The sequence below is a fragment of the Leptinotarsa decemlineata genome, unplaced genomic scaffold (assembly GCF_025532065.1).
Source record: "Leptinotarsa decemlineata unplaced genomic scaffold, Ldec_3_MD MMD2_tig00026328_RagTag_RagTag, whole genome shotgun sequence".
NCBI lineage: Eukaryota > Metazoa > Arthropoda > Insecta > Coleoptera > Chrysomelidae > Leptinotarsa > Leptinotarsa decemlineata.
This window is the reverse complement of record NW_027412688.1, coordinates 8,769,240-8,789,869: the sequence shown is the minus strand read 5'-3', so window position 1 is coordinate 8,789,869 and position 20,630 is coordinate 8,769,240. Positions and strand designations below refer to the sequence as shown.

Genomic DNA, 20,630 nt, shown 5'->3' with positions numbered 1-20,630 from the left:
GCCTGTGCGGAAGTAGCGATTCACGTTGGATTTAAATCGCTGGAGGTTAAATTCATTTGGAAAAACGTTTTCAGGAAGTTCATTCCACACACACAGGAATTTCTCCAAATGCAAGAGTCCTTAAACAGTGAAGTTTGAGGTGTATTGAGTTGAACCTCAAAACGATGAGCAGCCACAGTCCGTCGCAAATTTGTAATATATACCGCTCTTGGTGGAATCAAATGTGCCAAGTCACTTCAACACCTCCCGTAAAAGTATCTATAAAAGAGGAACAAATATCCAACATTTCTTCGATGTTCCAGAATATCAAGATTGCAATTGATGTTCGTAGTGGTCTACGACCATTATAGCAATATACAAAAAGAAATCATACTGAATCATCTGAATGACAATGTGTTGTTATTTTCAGAGTTTTTATAAATTATAATCACTATTTCGCTACCAGCTTATTCCTCATAATATTTGATTTTTTGTATTATTTGTTTATTGTATGCTTATTATTTGATTATTCTATATCTTGAGAAAAAACTATATACCTACCGTCGATCTTCAATGTCAATATGTTGAAATGATTTTTCCGTTAACCAGCTTTCGCATCCCTACGAACGATAACCCTCAGAAGCCGAAACTTGTGCAACGAAAGGACTAACGAGATCTTACCTTTTAACGTGTGATTCCAATACCGAATCATCCTTGTTCATGGGTCAGAGTGTCGAATATAATTTCAAAATGAACTATACACGGTGGGGCACCGAAAACAAACAGATCGAATATCTTCAAAACACATGTGTTCTGAAAAAAATGCAAGAACACGTCGATTTGTGATCCAAGGGGGACATCTTCGTATCATAACCTCAAGTGTCTTACCTCTTCCCCCACCCCTCGGTGACTATCACCCAAACAATTTGAATAGGGAAAGTAGTAAGTGTGATATATGGTTAAAAAGATAATTTAATAAGGAATTCAGCCATGTCAGTTTTAGCTACCTAACTTTCTATTTTGGCGCCTTCTTGTGGGAAAAAAACTGATCCGTATTCCAAATTATGATACTTCATTAGCGAGCTAATTTGACATAAATTCGGGGATAATGCATTATGGAGTTTTTCTAGGGAAAAAACAAGATGGCGGCTTCACAATGGCGGACAAGATTTGCAATTATGGTCCGATTCGATTCAAAATTGATAAGTGGTGGTTTTCAGGGTCGGAAATTATGAATTGTTTTTCTTTGTTACTTGTCTTCTAGAAACGATTTCGTCATTTTCAAGGCCACCCCCGGACTACAATGATCAATCATACATTTTTGATTCCCAGAATATTTCTGGATGAAGATGAGAAAGTAGAAAGCCAACACTTTTTTTTTCATAGAGTATACAATAATGAATTGTCTAGGTTATCTGGCCGGCAGCCACACAAATAAATAAAATAGTTACTAAAGAAAAATTCCAGAATAGGTTAGAAGAAATTCATTGAATAATACCACACTTCAAATCAACAATCATCGTTTGATAATCGAGAAGATTTAGAAATAAAACTGTTGGAAATATCTGAAGAGGGTTTCCCAAATTCACAAAACTCAACTCAGGAACTCAACAAAATCCTGCAGAAGTCTGAAGATAATGCAGAGAGATACATCAAGTTTATTCCAAGCATCATGTCTTTTCCACTATAGTATTCAATATCTACCAGAAAAAGTATTACGGAACGATTTTTTCTAAATTAATTTCAATGGTTCTCAAATCAAACCCCAATCTTGTTGCACGATGAGTAAAACCCATTTTTGCTTGGACGATATGTTGAAATGAAAAAAGTTTCTATAGAATTACGTGATCCGTCTGTCTGTCTGTATGTATGTTAGTCGTGACAAAATTAAGAAACACTCTATTCTTTGTACGCCAAGATACACCGCTTGGAAAACTATAAGGAACGTGAATAAAAAATTTACTGAAATTGAAGAATTTTTCCACAATTTTGGTGATCAACAATGTGCTCATGAAGTTTTCGCAATACCTATCACAGTAATATACAGAACCGACTACTTGCAATAACTGTGCAAGATGCTGAAACTGCTGAAATGAATTGAGATCCAGGATAAGTTTGATTCCCAAATGAGGACTTAAGAAAATGAAAACACAAAAGGAAAGAATATATCTTCCACAATCTATATAAACTGTCTACTGGGTAGACGAATCCATGTGTTATATTTATACAGGGTGTCAATTTGAGAACTTTCCACCCTTAATATCTTCCTTCCAATAAACAATATGAGGAATCAAAAAAAGAGGTCAATTTTATTGTCAAGGGGGACACTTGCAAGGATTTTTGTAATCCTCGTGTTCAACCCCCTAGGAGGAGTGTATGTTTCAGCTCCTCATTAGTGGTAACAGTTACTTCATATTCGTTTATGACATGACGACAAAAATTGGAAATCTAATAGACCAATTGTAATGTGTAATAACTACATAGCAGTCAAATGTAGAACACTTCACTCAAAAGATCTTTGAGTTGAACTTGAAAACATGTAGGCTTGAGGAAATTATTCTATGCTAAGAAACATCCGTCACAATCTTCGTCAAAAAGGGAGAACCAGCTTTTAAAATGAAGATCATGAAATATTTGCGAATTGGTAGTTATATCATAGACAATAGAATGAAATTATTGACACCCTCCACCCCAGATAATGTTATTGGGTTTTACCAATTCCGAAAACTGTGAATAAATTCAGAAAAACTGAAAAGACTTACGTTGTCATGAAGAACGAAATAATTTGATCGGTGTTGAGTTTTATGAAGTTTCTATGGATTTCCCAATTGTTTCATGGACAAGAAACTATCGGTAGTAAAAAGGGTAGTTCCTCACAGCTCACATTATTTATTACCATCAACTGTTTTTATGAAATAAATATAAAATTGAATTGAAAGGGGTTTGGGAACAATAGGGGCTTAGCTTTCTACTTCTCTATCTTTACACAAAAATTGTGGAAAACTATATACTTTTTTGTGAAAAGTTTATTTTGAAATCAATCGCTTTCTTCTTTTGAAACTCTTTCACAATTTTTGTATAGAGATGGAGTAGAAGACCAAACACCTTTTTTCATTGAATGTAAAATTATACTTCTGTTCAAAAGTGGTTGACAATGTTTCATGTAAATTTTACTCCTTCGGACTTATATCATCTGAGATGATTATAATATGATCTGAAATCTCTGAAAGAACAGATAAAATTAAAATGAATAGCTGAAAATGGCAATTATATCAAGCAATAAAACGTGACATGAAACAAAATAAAAATAAGCAAGAATTGAAAATTGAACAAATGAAAATGGAATTGAAAAAAATCGACAAAGATTTCAAACCAATTTACTTCACGACGTTTCGATTATTAGTAGGTATCCACAGTCGTCTTCGGGTGATGAATCATAACAAATTAATTATTCAGAACTCTTGTTAGGTGTACAATTTTTACATTGACCATTTGCACTGACAGTAACGATTTGTGTTTTCTCTAGTGGTATTGAAAATCAACCAAAAATTGTATCAAATATTTTTTTATCCAAATATAAAATGGGACATCTTATTCTACCCATGCAAGAAAATAACATCAATCATAATTGCACTGTGATACAATTTCCTTCTACGTATATTTGCTGAATAATTGGTTCTGAAAAAATTATTTTCTGGAGATAATCAACGTCATACTACAGTTTTTATACTACAGTTTCCAGCTTGATCCCACACTTATTGAGAAATCTCGAAACTGATGCGTTTCGTAGAAAAGTTCACTTAGAGTTCAAACACTTTGAAATCTATATTTGAATTTCGAAATGGAGGGGACGCTCCGTACATCAGTGGCGGCCTGACCGGCCTAAGTTTAACATCCGCTTCTGTGTAAGTAAAAATATTCTCAAAAAGTTGCACTATTTTATAATATATTTCTGTGAACCAGTGATCTGTCATATGGTGTACTGATATAATCGATCGAATGTATCTTATTTGCTTCGAAAGGTTGAGAATTCCCAACGCTGAAAAGAGTAAGATGGTCCTAGATTTTATTTAGATACATATAATCACGAAAAAATTTCTTTAGATTTCAATTTCAAAGTATTTTGACGAATGAAAATTGCTTCACCTGAAGTACTTACTGAGGAATAACATTTTTGATAACCAAAATACCGGATTCCTTAAACACCAATGGCGTCACCTGTTAAATGGGGGGGAGAGAACACCTGTCCAATGAGACTGTTGACTTTTATAGCAGTTGATTGCATTGTTTTCATTCTTTTCTAAATATCAATGTTGCCATTTTCAAAGATATTTTCAAATATTTCTAGTAGTATTTCTAGTGGTAGATATTCATTGTCAATGTGCGTTGAAGGTCTATTTATGTTCGCTTTGCATTGACAAACAGACAGAGTGGATCAATGAAAATGAAACAAGGTTGATCTCTTATAATTTGAGGAAAAAATCTTCAATCTTGTCACTTCTACCCTACAGCGGGATACTCCTCGAATTTTGAATGGAATTGGGGGTACTTTTTTAAATTTAAATTGGAAAACTAATTATATATTATGCAGTCGACACACTGTTCATCATCACTATTTTATTTACAATGTTGAAATTGAAATTCGATGCCTGTCGTTAGAAATACATTCGGTTTTTGCTATCAGGAATATGTCTAGAAGTTGTGGTTTTCTCTCTGTAGGCATCATATTCTAGACCCTGGTTACTTCTGATCACTAAGACATCCAAGAATTGTAACTCCCCGTTGCTTTTAGTTCCATATGTGAACTTAATATTTGAGAATCGGATATAAGTCCGTGGATCAAGATCTAACTTCTCCTTTGCCTCGGGGTATGTAGGGTCGTTTCGACGTTATGATGATTCTTTCACATTTTTCCAACATATACATTCACACTAGCAACAATAAATTATTCAGTTCGTTGAAAGAGTTTCGGCAACACCATTTTCATTGCGAAACTATTTTGATTGTACATTTTTTCAAAATGAAAATTCTTTCAACAAAAAAATTCACTCTCCAGCACAAGATAGCATATTGAAGGTAAAGGCCAATTGTTGCTTCCCACAATGATTGTTCATACATTTTCCTGTTGTATTACTGTAAGAAAATTCTCAAAGCGCGCCGGGAACAGGGCCTGAATGAAATTAGGGACTCCCGTTGAATGTGATCGCCGTACATTCATTATATTCTTTAGAAAAACGGTTTCAGATCTAATTTGAGCCTTATATAGCATTAAAAGTTAATGGGATGTGTACAACTTTCTGGTTCAAAATAGAGTTTCAAGTCTCTGAGACTTAAATTAATATTTGACACCCAAAAATTGATAGGAGTTGCCAGCAGAATTGTGTGACCTAGCATTATGATGTCCGGTTTCACTACAATAATCTATTTAGAAGCAATTGATGATGTTTTCGTAGTAATACATCCTACTTGGTTTTCATCACCCCAAGCTGAAATGTTTTCCAGATCCTCACTGAGGGATTTTGAAACCTCTCATACGGGCAACCAAAATGGAAAGGAGAAACAAGAGTGATGTCGTAAAAAATTAGAATGTATTAGCAGTCTTTTCCAATAGATCGTTTATGTATTGTATAGATTTGTGTGTAACACCAGCATTGATGGCAAAAGTCGATTGTGCTGTTCCAAACGTAACTCATTCAGGAAGGTCGCCTGTTGATCTTTGCTATCCAGAAACTATGTCGATGTTTGGTTAAGATGTTGCAGCGTTCCAAATATTCGAGAATGTATTGAGCAAATGGTCTATAGCGTTCAAAAAGATTTATTTTGTAATTTTTGGTTATAAGTTGGACTCTAGCGGTTTTTCAAGAAGAAAAACTTCTTTTTTAGAAAACAAGTTGTGAACCACTGCTAATAATTCTTTGGCGCATTTTTCAAGAACGATAACTATCACTTCATCAGGACCAGGCCAGTATTTTCCAACAATCGGAGAGTAATTTCTGGCATCAGATATTGTGGCATCAGACTGGTTGCTTTATCCTAGAAGTTTGCTATTGAGGCATCTGTTTTTGTTAGTGGTGGAGTTGTAGACTGCTTAAATCGGCGTTGGGACTGACAAAGAGTTTGTTTTTTTTTCTGCAGTTCTTCGCTTCATCCATTCGTAATTTAAGTTCATTGCGAATGTTATCAAACTTGATAACATTTTTGGCACCGGAATTTTTGCTCCATCGTCGAAAGGTATGATTTTCAAAAGTGACAGCTTGTTGATAGTTATTTTTATAGAAAAATGAATAAAAGCATCCATGTCTCATAGAATAATACCAGTTACTCTGGCCCATATCGCCAATTCGTCATATATGTTACTTCACTTTGACTAGTAATACTGATATTCAAGTCCGTATATGCAACGATGTGTAGGTACTATGAGATCCTGTCATGAGATCATTCGCATATATTGAAAAGAGTTGTGGACCAAGTATAGATCCCTGTGGGATGCTTGATTGATCACTGAGAACCCGTTATGAACTTTTTGAATTCTACCGCTTTGTCACCTGCCCCCAAATACGATTTAATCATTTTCAAGGCCATTGCATTTTTCGAATGAATTTTGATTAACGCAATCAAAAACCCTTTGAAAAATCTATACAGTGTCCACATATTTGCAGTTTGTTATCTAGAGTCGTTCAATGAAGTCAAACACGACTCCTTTAATGATTTTGTCTTGCATGAAACATGAATATTTGGCTGGAGAAAGTTATTTTAATTAAATAATGATCGTGAAGATAGTACTTGGTGTCATGTGTATTTTCTTGTTTCATCTCAAACTATCAAATCAAAGATGCTTGCACATTTTATATTTAGAACAACTGAAACTGAATAACAAAAAATCAATATGTTTCAGAGATTCTTGTGTTGTGAACTGTTTTCATATTGTTGATGTAGTAATTGTATCTATGCGTAAGATTTGGCATCAAAAATTACAGCAGGAATAGTATATTACTGTAGTGTCAGTTCACATAACAGTCGTTTTGTTTGATACTTCAAGCGTCGTGGTAAACATGCCAAGTTTAAGATCATTCTCAAGTCTATTTTTATCTTATTCTCATGTAGTGGTACTTATGTAACCGAAATGCTACAATTCAATTCCATTCATTCATTAACGGAAGCTATGAAAATTACAAAAAAAAAGTAGTCATGTTAACTAAACCGTTATTTCATTCAATGTGTCCTAATGTTTGAATTTTTATTTTTTTTTTGTTTTTGTTATTTATCGATTGATTTGATCGCTGTGAAAGTATATATTTATTTTGATAAAATTGCCGCTTACAGCCAAACATCCAAGAATATCTGGATCTGCTAGGCATAAATCATGAACATAAATCTATCAAACAAAATGTCAGAATAAATGACTCTTCCCAAGTATTCATTTTGATCATTAGATGTGTATTTTTGATGTGTAAATTTTCAGTTTGTATATCCAGCGTTGATAACTCTTATTTCAGTGTGCACGACAGACGCTGTTATTTTTGGATATTCGCCCACTCTGAACAACTCCTCAGACACCCATAACGACAGCACGAAAAAATACACATAATTGAATTCTGTTCTAGCTCGTTCTCATGGAACAGATCATTACTTTCAATGGTTCTCAAATAACGGATATTTGAATTTTGAAGTTGGTCGTGCCTATTCTGGCTTGATCGATATCTACTGCCGAGAAAAATTTTTGGCCAATGTTAAAAGGACCAGTCCAACTGAGGAAACTACTATGTAGTGAAACGCATATTGGAAAAAAATATATATTGTGAAAATGTATAATATTATATATATTGTCTAATGAGGCCAATAGCCAGAAACACGTATCCGCGGTTTGCCCCTCTCTCTTTGGAGTGTTATGTCTACGAATTGTGCCCTGTTGGGCATCGTCAGTAACCAAGAAAAGTACTTGATAAAAATAGCCGCCTATACGCAAATGAGATATAAGTGGAACCACCTATTGGTGTAACACCCAATTTAACTTTCAAGTTTTTATGACAGTGTTGCCATCGGTAAACGAATCCACATGTTTCTAGAAATGATATGTAATCGAGAAAGGTTAATGCAGTCAAGCTGCTGGAAAATATTTCCATGAAAATCAAAAAATAAATAGATATGTACTATTCTGATCATTCCAATATTGATTTTAATCTAATAGCCACCGGTAAACGATGCACAACAGCTGTCTACCATCTTAATAAATATAAATATTCTTGTGGACTGGCTGAACATGTTATCTCTTTAGATCATGTTATGGATTATGAAAATACAAACTTTTCAGCAGTTGAAAATAATAAACTCAAAAGGCTATTTCTGAAAATCGTTCACATAAGTGAAAATAATAATAAAAAAAAGAAATACAACATTTGAGTAAAATTTACTATTATATTTTAACTTAAGATCAATAGAATTGAACAAATAATTTCAATGAAGAAAATAGAAATGAAACTTTCTATGTTTTTACCACTTTCATTTGTAACTAACGTCACTGCAGTTTCGTGCTATACGGAGATTTTCAAACTCATACAATAAACTGACCTACTTTATTGTATGAGTTTGAAAATGTCCGTATAACCTAACCTAACCTAATTTAACTTAACCTAACCTAACCTAGTTAATGTAAACTAACCTAGTTTATTATATAAGTATGAAAATGTCCGTATAGAACGAAACTGCAGTAACGTTAGTTACAAATAAAAGAGGTAAAAATATAGAAAGTTTCATTTCTCTTTTCTTCATTAGGATTTTCTACGACGTAGTAACGGCTACATCCATGAATATTTTCAAATAATTTCAATATAACAAGAAAAATTGTAGATCACAAAAAATTCTTCATTTAGATTCATAAGTCACTGGGAAACACCATCAACGCTGGTGTTCCCCAGGGATCCATATTGTGTCCAACCTTCTTTTTATTGTACATCAACGACTTATTGAAAAAAAAACAAGAATTCAATATATTGCTTTGCTGACGACAGCACACTTGTCTCGTCATTCCATTTGGATTCCTGGACATCGGCTACGGAGGAACATCTTGACAGAACATCTTGACAGCAGGAGGTTGCATATCTTAACAAGGATCTAGAAGTGATTACGAATTGAGGTGAAAGTAACTAGGTTTAATTCACTGCCACAAAAACACAGGTATCACATCCAAGAAGAAAAATGTCTCCAAACTGGATAAAATAATGCCAGCGTTCTGCTTCAATGAGTTTGATGATGGTTAAAATGGACACCAATATGTCTTGGCACAATCATGTCGCTGGAAATGCAAAGGCTGCTTCTCAAAAGCTTGGAACACTGTTCTGAAGCAGAAAACTGTTCACACCATAGCAACTTTTGATGCTTTATAAAGCTCAGATCAGACTTTCTTTGAAGTATTGTTCTCATGTATGGAGCTCTGACCCAAAGCATAATCTGAAGTTCCTGGATTCCATTCAGAGAAGAACCATCCGCCTGACTGGAGACGCAAACATCACGTGTAACCTTGATAGCATGGAACATCGAAGAAAGGTTGGAGATTTGTCTCTCTTCTATAGATACTTTCACGGGGAGTGTTCAAGTGACTTGGCACATTTGATTCCACCAAAAGCAGTACATATCAGAAATACGCAACGGACTGCTGCTGCCCATCGTTTTGAGGTTCAACTCAGTACACCTCGATCTCTGTTCTATGAATGAACTCTTTCATTTATAGAACGGCGTTTGTATATAATATACTTTTCCAAATGGATTTAATCTCCAGCGCTTCAAATACAATGTGAATCGCTACTTTTGCACAGGCACCGCTCTGAGAGCGCCTTAACGTTTTTCCCGTAGTGCTTGTGTATTGCTAGAAGCAACAGGCTAACGAAAATGCTAACAGTATACTGCCTTCATTTCAAAAAAGTGCCAGAAGCCCTTTGAGTATTCCTTATTTGGCTGATTTAACTGACAACGCTAGTAAAGTGCTAGAGATGAAACCTATCATTTCCTATAAAAACCACCTGGTAAATACTGAAAAATGGTCATCAACATGATATCAAATCTAAAGATAGTACTTCAACTAAAATAACGTACACTAACGATGAATCGCAGTCTCCGTGACCCGAACAATGCGTTCTAATAAATTCCTCTTTCCAATCAGAGTCGCAACAATAACAAAACAATCATTTATCTGCTGAGTGTGCTGAAATAACCATCTTGCCAACATGTTCTCGTTTCTTTACAGACTGTTGAGTTCCTTCGTAAGTGCCGAAAACGAAGATATCGAAGATTTCTGCGATTCCGTAACGAACAATGAAATAGCTGTAGAGGCGATCTCCGAGAAGCTTTCAGAAGTTACCGAATCAGCGGAAGAGCTTGATCAAGCTTTGCATAGTGCCCAGCAAGACTGTATAGTGTTTTCGACGTCGACTTCCACCTCAACCTCTACGTCTACTGTCAGTGACTTGTTCTCGAAGAAAGTTATGGAGAACAATTCCAATACAGAGGTGAGTTGGGTATGATAAGATATTTTGGAATTGATATTCTGGGCAGAATTTCAGAAAAATATTTGCATTTTTGATAATGCCCTCCATGCAACTTTTTCAATTCTGTTATTCGTTTGTAGATGAGTTTTCATATTCGAGCATATGTCTATATAAGAACTTCGTGAACTATATAGGGTGTTCCAAATTAAGTCGGTACCATTGCCAACTCCGTTATTATTGATGCTACGAATTCGGTTGAATGTGCAAATTAGTAGCATTTTTAATGGCCTTCTCGATGTCGAAAACAAAAAAAATATCTGCATTTATTCATAAACCATCGAAAAAACCCCAATCGTCTCTTAGGTTTAGGTTCGCCAGGTTCTAGTGTTTACACTGATCTCAACTGATAAGGAGGAATCTAATGTTTCTTCAGCATTCGTTGAGTAGCAAATGGTGAAACAGCTATTTCTCTAGATAAATCTCTGATGGAATTATTTGGATTCACCTCAAAGTAGACTGAAACGTTAATTTCTGTATCTTCAGATATTACAAAACGTTTTTAGTTCTCCTCTTCTCAAAAAGTTTTTTATTGTTCCTGAATCGACGATGAAGCATAGCAAAAAAACGCCGATTAGGTAATTCACGATCGGGGAATCAATTGCTGTAGTGTTGGAGTGCTCTTACGCCATTTTTCTGGCAAACCAAGTAGAATTCTAAAGGTGCGTGTTCACAAAAAAAGTGAGCACGAGCGAGCATGAGCGAGCATTCGTGTATGTTTGCTCGTGTTCGCTCATGTTCGCTGATGTTTGCTCGACATATTGATGTCTCGTCCACACCAGAGCGAATATTTTCAAGTTCGTAGTCGTAGTTGATACATCCACTTTGTGCTAGCACCTTTTGATGTACTGCCTTCTTCTCGATCTTTTCTGAACTCGAACAAGCATACGTTCGCTCGCTCGCTAGCCCGTACTCACCAGACGATTATTGATGCAGAATGCTCGTTCACTCTTGTTCGCTCGTGCTCGCTTTTTTGGTGAATACGCACCTTAAACAAGTAGGATCACATTTTTCTTGATGGGAAAACGGCATTTCGAAAAATATTCGAACATTAGTTGACAGTTACAATAATTTATGACATTGTCATGATATACTTGAGAATATTTGATAAATAGTATCTCAATAAAGTTTCAAGGCAACTTGATTACTCATAATAATTATGTTCAATCGAATCAAACTCATTTTTTAAACCTCTCCAGTATTTCCTGTACTGTAAAAAACCGGCTTCAATGTTATCCTTATAGCAGATATATTTTGATTCATAAAATAAATACGGCTAGTGGAATGGCTTCAAGATGGAAAATGTTATTTTGTGAATCAATACCAAATAGCTCAATGGTGCCATGTGAGTGGTATGACATGATAATAACGTGTTCCACGAGATCAAATTCCAGCGTTTTTTGTTCTTTTTTCTGCTAGTAAGAAAATATTATCATTCGTTTAAGTACCTAAATTAGATGTTTGGACAATCTTGAGGTTTCATTTGCCAAAACAAAGCAAATTTTTGAACTGAGGAAATGAATAAATACTTTCTCATTGGTCGCTCGTGTTCCATTTGAAAAAATATGATTTTTTTAAAACGCGACTGTTAATTTTTTTTGTTTTCGGCATCGAAAATGCTACTAGTTTGCCCATTTAACCGAATCCGTAGCATCAATAGTAACGGAGTTGGCAATGGTGCCGACATAACTTGGTGCCCTTTATATTCCAAATTTTTTTAGTCGTTTCATAAAATTTTAATAATAATTTTGAACTGCTTATAACAGATCAATTCTTGTTTTTGAATGTCAATTGTAACCGTGGCATTATTCCATTCTATACGTTACGATAAAGATCAGTGCAATAGGATGTGTTCTCATTGAACATAAACTATTTCGGATTTTCTATTCATTCAACAGCGATGACAGTGAATATCCCTTGGGTCTGAGAGAAGTTGATACACCTCCCTTTCTTTAAAAGTGAATTCCATACCATTTCTTAAGAACATTTTCGATCTTCTGCCAGTAGATACAGTGTCATCCCCAAAGTATGCACCATATGGGAAACTTCTTTAAGTTAAGGGTTTTTCGACAAAATATTATTCCTGATAAAAGTTTGTGCATTCCCTATAACTAAACATGCACCAACAAAATACAGTAAAACATACGTAATATACGAGGAGCCTTCAAATATTTGATTTTCAGTCAGGAGTAAAGTACTCTTATTTTGAAAAATTCCGGGAAATGTTATTTCAAAAAGTTGTTCAGCATCAAAAAATATATTCAGATTTGAAGTCATGACCATCTGAGTGGAGTTTTATTTTTTTACCCATTTTTTTAAACGGGCACTACGAAAAACATTTGCTAAAACGATGAATAGACAACATCCTGTATAAGACCATTTATTTTGAAATCCTAAAATATTTCAAATTACACAACTATGGTGTTAACCACGGTCATATTTTTTGAAGAGTAAAATAATTTTCAAAGTTTCTGGCGCAAAGTTGTTTTCTTTTTTGTTAACACCTAGAATTACTCAAAATTATACAGTACTGTGACAAGAACTTAATATTCAATAATATCATATCACAAAACATCAAAATAAAATAGGTATTTCGGAACAAACTCGTTCATTTTCTGGAGATTTTCTTGTCCAAAACAATTCTCCAATACCTATTTCATTTTGATATTTTATTCTTTGATATTATTGAATATCAGGTTCTTGTTACAATACTGTATTTTGACGATAGTCGTGTCACGAAGTGTTCTGGCGATGCATTGAATTTATTGGAGCCTCTGGAGACACCCTACATTTTGTTTTATGAGAGAGAGGACATTGTTAGATCAAGATCTTCAGATGGTGCTGCAGGTGCTGCAGGTTTTTCCGGGTTTTCCTGCAGCTGAAAAAGCAAATGCGCTACTGGAATCAATGAAGTCGCCACGGAGCGCCAATTAATTTTTATTGTTGTATTTATTTTATTTTATTTTTATCGTTGTTTTAACACATTGTAATAATTTTTTATAACTATTGCAAAATTCTCTATATTTTATTCCATATTTAAATTCCGCCTAAAATTCTGAATACTGTATATTTTTGAGTAATTTTCGGTGTTAACAGAAAATAAAAAAACTTTTCACCAAAATAATTGACCGTAGTTAACACCGTAGTTGTATAATTTGTAATATTGCAGTCGAATACAGGATGCTGTCTATTTATCGTTTAAGCAAATTCTTCATTTCGTAGTCCCTATTTAAAAAAAAAAGAAAAATAATGAAACTCCACTTAGATGGCCATGACTTCAAAACTAGATGTATTTTTCTCCAGAAAATAAACTTCGCCCTTTATTTCCATATATGGACCTTGATTTATAATATTTATTGGATTCTTTTCAATGTGGAAGTGATAAAGACGATTATTATTATTATTAAAAATTACAAAACTCAGAACCAGCTTAAAATATGGGCACGCCATTTGTAGCAGTATGCAGTATTGCAGTATTGTAGCTAGTAGAAAGTATTCACCGGTGAAACCAAGATGTTGTTGAATTTTCAGATTGAAAGACAGAGAGAGGAGAAATATGCAAATCAGGGACAGTAGAGTAAATTGAATATGCACAAAGGAATCCACCAGAAAAAAGTGGCTCAAACATGTAATCATTCACGAAGAGAAATAGTGGTTCAAAAAGAACTTTGGTTGTACTGCGATGTACTGACTGAACTGCAAAGATTTCAGTCAGACGTTTGTAGAGATCCGTAATGCATGAAAACCTCCAATCAAGCAGTGAAATGTGCTACTGTACAATAAACCGGAGAATCAAATCATTACTTAACTTTGCATGCAATACTTTTCACCTACGTTTCTTCTATTCATTGTCAACAACATTTTTTCAGTCTATATTCGATGGTTCATTTTCATTTCAGGTCCCAATTATTTCTTTTGTTTTTATGATAAAATATACCTCTGATTTTTATCAATAACATATCACGAATGATGTCATTGTTGTGATGATCTTTATTCCATTCTGCAACAACTTTAACAGAAAAAATGAGAGGAGCCAACATATACTTCATTAAACTGGATGAAATATGAACTCAACAGATTTTATTGGGAATTAAACAAACTTGAATTAACAATACACAATAAATAACAATATACAACATAGGTAGTGGAAGTGGGATCAGTCTAATTTATGGCGAGCATCCCTCTTAGTATCCCCCGTATCCGCCTCCACTGAGAGCCCCAACTCCACCATGTTCAGATTTGCCCTCGTATCTAACTTTGTAGTCGACTCCATGCTTTCCAGCGACGTAGTCTACGATACGTTTCCTGCCATCAGGTTGGAGGAGTTCGTAGCGTCCTTTGGTTTCTTTGCCATCTCTGGCTTCGTATTGGCTTTTGAAGTCATGGTGATGAGAATCGTGGACAGCATAGTCGTAATGATATTTGGGAGGAGCCTGAGAGCAAAGTAAAAATCTCTCCATGAATCATTTAAAGATTATTTTTGAAGGCACCTTGAGTTATTCCATAACATGCACTTTTTCCAAACACTAGAGCTGCATGACGTATCCTCCACAGATGCCAAATTGGTTGATGAATTGCGTGTCAATAAAAATAATGCAATTCTGGTGTATGGAAAAGTGCTTATTTTAGATGTATTCCATCCCAGAAATCCCAATTCTATCTTTCATCACTTATTGTTATGTACATTCACTATCATTGTGAAATATGGAAAGTAGGCATTTGGCATTAATTGAAATAGAAATGATGATCAGTTTAATCTGAAACATCATATTTTGTTTCGAATGGAACTTTTTAATATTGAAAACATTTTGTTCAAACAATAAGGATAGTAAGAAGTCAATCTGTCTAAGCAATCATCTATCATTTTAATTCCAGTGATTGTGAGGTTTTAAAAAATGTATGCACTATATCAGATGATATCATTTTGGTCATAAGCTCAAAATATATCATCATAAGTAAAAAATGGAACTGAACCCACTAGCGTGAAACGAATCTAAAGAAAATACTTCTACACTCCACAACCATAACATTCATCAGATGACGAACTATACTCAGTTACGGTATGCTATGACTTTCCTGTTCGTTTCCTGATGACGCCATTATGATTGTTGAAACTCGCGTGTCGAGTTTCAACAATCATGTTGAGATATGTGCAAAAAAATGTATTGGTTGTTTTTTGTTAGTTGTTTAGTTCAAATAGAAAAGGGTATATTTTTAGAAGAAAAAGGTTTTGACTTTTTACTTCTCCATCGTCATACAAAAAGGGGAAATTATACTTGCCTTTTTTATTTTTTGGCATTTTCCCATATTTTTTTGTATGAAGATGTAGTAGTAGAAATCCAAAACTTTAATTTCCCTAAAAGAGGTTAGTCTCCTGATGCTAACGCCAAACAGGCGACAAGAGATAGTCCTTCAGTTCTAGTGTGGGTTTGGTATTTATATCACATGATAGTTACCCTATAGTCAATATATTCTTCCAGATGATGATGGTCACCTTCTCCTAGTTGCCCTAAGCCTCCCCCATAACCCCCTTGGCTGAAGACTGAGGCTACTGCCACGACTAGAAACACAAATATCTGAAACAAGTTATCAGTTATTAATAATGGATCTGGAAAGAGATTCTCAATGATATTTTTCTTTCATCGTATAAATGATAATAAAAGATAATCTAAAATATTCTTCAAAATCTGATTTTGCAAAAACTGAAGAAAAAAATTGAAAGTCACAGTAAGTTGCTTACCATTTTTGCATCATCAGGAGGTGACTGAACTGATCCTTTGCAACCAAGTTTATATATGGAATAAACCTTCTCACTATTGTTTGTAATGAACTGAATAAGTATGGCATTTGACCATTTCTCATCAGTAAATATGTAGTTTCCACAATTGAGAAAGCTAGTATGTTTCTATCAAAGATTTAGCCTCTTTGAACTAAGGATCAACATGAAAATTTCTCAAGTTTTTGAGCCTTATTCACTTGAAATTATTTGGAAAATCTTACATTTTGATCCTCTTTCGCCATATATGTAGACAATACTTCACATATCATTTCAGATACATGAGATGAGTTGTGTGATAACTGTGATACAACTTTTGTTCCCATTCGCGAAAGAAAAGACTAGCTATCAAGACTCTGGTAGAAAGATAAGACGTATCTGTGAACCAGAAGGGGTACAAGAGGAAATGTGGAGAATACGTTTCTGGCGAACGGATATAACGAGGCTGAAATCAACCAAGCTTTACGATCCATACAGAAACACTCCACGGTGATACTGAAGCAAATGTCCATTGGACGTACTTTTCTGCCCTACACACGGTGTGATGGACAGAATTGGAAGTATCCTCCGAAAAACGTGGAGTTTGGGCCGTTTTCAAGCCCACAAGAACGATAGAGAATAGTCTGAGGGCAGTAGAAGACCTCATGGATACATTTAGTACTACAGGAGTATGAAGAATAACGTGTAGTTGTGGTTCATTCTACATCGAAACCACGAGAAGTGTTTAAACGTGCTGGGCTCTATGGTTGAACAGATAAAATTAGAGGGTACTATCGAAAGCGTTTCAGAGAGGTCACAGAAATACATGAAGAATAATTTCAACCGTAAAGAAGAAAGATATGGATACTGACACTTCATAACTCAAAGATTCTTCCAATAATTGAAGAAGGATGGAACCGATCAGATATAAGAGCAGTCGGTCGTCTGACACCTAGTCCCATTATAAGTACAAAAGGACCAGGACAATTTTCAATTTGCGCATCGCAACTCTTCGGCCGTTGTCGTATCGTTTTCGATGATGTCTGCGCAGTAGCAGGCGAAACGTCAATTATAAAAACCTGCAGTCCATGGTTGATAAACCCGGAAATTTTGTTACCGGCCGTGAAAGCCTAAACACCATGAACAATGTGAAGAAGTAAATATAACTCAGTTAATAACACAACACAATAATCAAAGATTCTAAGGCGGTAAAAAATTTGCAGGATTAGCTAGTTTCTCATGAATGGATACGCGTCTTTACATTCATTTCATGCTAGAAGTCCTGGATGTACTAATCAAATTTGCTGTTTTTAGTGGTTTCTACAGGTATTATAGATAGTAATGTACTTCACCGAAGATGAATCCGATGAGAATAAGAAAGGTTATTACATGAAGAAACATTGACAGAATATATTGACGAGACATCGGTGTTGCCCTACGCTCCGGGGGATATTGAATCCGTTGTGGGGAACGAGAAGTGCCAAATTTATTGAAAGTATTATTTCCCCACCCTCAGACTCATACAAGCTGATACGACTAATGTAGTCCTTCTCGACCACCAGAGCAAGACGATATTTGTCGTGGAGTTTTCAGCTGCTAGCGAGACGAATATCGTCCGAAAAGAGGAGGAAAAACGGATAAAATATCCAGATATTTTTCTTCGAACTCCGCAGACTCTATCCAGACCACTCTGTCAAGATGGTTGTTCTCATTATTGGAGTCCTTAGTGGAATGATGCCCTCTCTACTCTCGAATCTTGAAATCATACCGACCTGCCGCACTAAGGCAGAGATCTTAGCCGAAGAGATACAGAAGGCTGTCATTCTTGGCTCAATGCGCTTGCTCAGGGCACATGATTCTTGCACGCAATGATCACTCACCCCACGGTGTGGGGAGTGGTCATTGGTTGATAATGCTGGCGCGCCCTCCCGAATGTATCGGGGCTTTGGGGGATAGGGCCTGACCAGCCCACACTACGGTGAAAAAATAATAATGAAGGGTCTTTATTTACTTGGCGGAGTTTAGCATAGCTATTCTTCCACTCAACCAAGAACAGACATCTGACAAAAGTGTTTGACAATGTTCTTATCATATGAATAAATGAATAATCATACAAACAAAGATAGAAGAAAAAAAACCAATATTTCATTTTGTTTCGTTTCAATTCAATTCATTTCGTTTCGTTTCACTGCTTACTATACATAATTTGTTTGACTTTATTTTTGAATGAAAATAATTATTAAATTTCAACAAAGTCAAAGTAGAGTTAGTTTTTTATTATAATACTATACTTACTCTTGTAGAGTTCATGGTTTATTTCCACCTATGTGTATGTGTTAGACAAATTTGATTGACTGATTGAAACAACAGCCGGCTGCTTTATATAGTAGTTATTAGTAAAATGTACGTGAAAGGGGACCCTATTTAGATTAGCACATATTTCATTGGATATATTAACATTATGATAATTCAATTCAATTCGCAGACATTCAATGCATATTGATATTTACACTTAGCTTCACTTTTGAAAAAGTAACTTTTCATATACTTGCAATTTTGTTTCAGTGAAAAGAGTAACAGAGTGAAATGGAGCGATAACACAAAACTCAGATTATAAAATATATCGTATCAACTTCTTCTCGAAAAAAAATTATACAGTGCTTTTCTTCAATGCCCGCCCCCCCCTCTTATTTTTTGAACGGATCGACTCAAAAAATTCAAATTTGGGGTAATGAAATTAATGCATGAATACTTTATTTTCAAGTAAAATGACAGATGAAACTTTGAAGTTGGCAACTGGGCGCATCTGGGAAAAAAAATTAAATGGAGAGGGGGGTCTTATGACAAATCTTTTTGAAGCTCCTGACGAATGCTTAACAATCCTAAAATATAATGTCAATATCTTCAACTTCTACAAAATGGCGGAACTTTTAATAATTTCCTAACCACATTGACATTTACCTACATAATATGAGGTAATAAGTTTGAGGTCAGTTCAGAAGATGCTCGAAATGGTTCTATTGAACTTCCTATCCGATATTTCACGCCAAACATTTTCGAACACAGTAACATCAATATCCCTACACATATTTAGTATTATCTGCCTTATATCCAATATTGGAGCAGGTTCAGTTTCGTACACCTTTTGCTTCAAATAGCCCTATAAAAAAGTCCAAAGGTGTCAAATCTGGCGAGCGGTCTGGCCATTCAGTAGGACCTCGACATCCAATCCAACGACCGGAAAAAGTAGTGCCCAAATAGTTTCTTACTTGTCTGGAGTAATGTGGTGGTGCTCCATCTTGTTGGAATACAATATTCATATCGAATTCATTAGGAGTCGCTTCGACGATTTCAGTGATGAGAGGGTCAACAGTAGTTTCCCCTGTTAAATTTTGATCAATGAATAGGGAACCTACAATATGGTTTCCTAATATTTCTGCCCAAACGTTAATTTTTTCTGATTAGGGGTATATTGTGGAGATAGGTAGGATGCCTTGCAATGGTTTCCGTCATTATTTCGTAGAATTCTGTTCTTCGATCAGGGTCATCTTCAGTTAACTGGTGTATCATTTCAATTTTGTATGGTTGATACCTATTCCTCTTCAAAAGTCTCCACATACAGTAGAAGGAGACGACTCACGGAATAAGTAGACTGCTCAGGATTTACTACCATCTCACCAATTATTTGCAATTCTGTTATGGACACTACAAGTTTCCTCAAATATTTTCGGACGATTCGGAAAACGTTCATTGAAAATCCTTTCGGTCTCGTAAAAGTGTCGCACCGTAAATAAAAATTGCTTTCATTTTTTTCTTCCAATGGACGATAATTGACCATTTCAGATATTGTTGACGTGGTACCTTTCTACCAGTAAAACCGAAAACTAAATGAGAATATTCTAACTGAACAATGATCATTTTTATAAACAAAAAATAACTTAACAAACCTTATCTGGTTGTTGGAATTGCCATATGGCAGATAAAAAGGAATATTTCTAGAAATATCGATATTAATGTGTTTGTCTGCAGGAAATTATTAAATGTTCCGCCATTTTGCAGTAAGTAAAGATATTGACTTTATACTCTAGGGTTGTGAAGTATTCGTCAGGAGCTTCAAATTGATGTATCACACACCTTTCCTTTTAATTTTATTTCCCAGATGGCGCCCAGTCGCCATCTTGAAAGTTTCATCTGTCAATTTTACTTTAAAATAAAGTAGTTATGCATTAATTTCATTATCCCGAATTTCAATTTTTTGAATTGACCCGTTCAAAAAATAAAGGAATGCACTGTATAATTAGATGAGTGATTCCGTACACAAACACTGCTTCTACAGATACTTGATGAAAATCCATAAC

At 35.0% G+C, this 20,630-nt stretch overlaps 2 protein-coding genes across 2 annotated transcripts in view; one reads left to right on the top strand and one right to left on the bottom strand.

Annotated features, from left to right (window-relative positions):
* The window catches only part of LOC111506365 (uncharacterized), a 440,916-nt gene that overhangs the window by 53,605 nt on the left and 366,681 nt on the right, over positions 1-20,630 (top strand). The window contains 1 exon segment of the mRNA XM_074182237.1: positions 10,220-10,481. Within this exon segment, the coding sequence (XP_074038338.1) occupies positions 10,220-10,481 (262 nt within the window).
* On the bottom strand, positions 14,639-16,538 carry LOC141485526 (uncharacterized). Its single transcript, XM_074182359.1, has 3 exons — positions 16,518-16,538; positions 15,974-16,153; positions 14,639-14,950 (listed from the first exon to the last, which is right to left on the bottom strand). The coding sequence occupies exons 1-3, from the start codon at positions 16,536-16,538 to the stop codon at positions 14,702-14,704; spliced, it is 450 nt and encodes a 149-aa protein (XP_074038460.1). The 3' UTR covers positions 14,639-14,701.

Excerpts from the sequence above, each read along its gene's own strand:
- LOC141485526 (XM_074182359.1), bottom strand. The coding sequence starts at position 16,538 with ATGGCGAAAGAGGATCAAAAT. Across the intron at positions 16,154-16,517 it reads TGGCGAAAGAGGATCAAAAT|AAAAATATCATTGAGAATCT; the intron begins GTAAGATTTTCC and ends ATACGATGAAAG. Across the intron at positions 14,951-15,973 it reads AAGAATATATTGACTATAGG|GCTCCTCCCAAATATCATTA; the intron begins GTAACTATCATG and ends CTTTGCTCTCAG.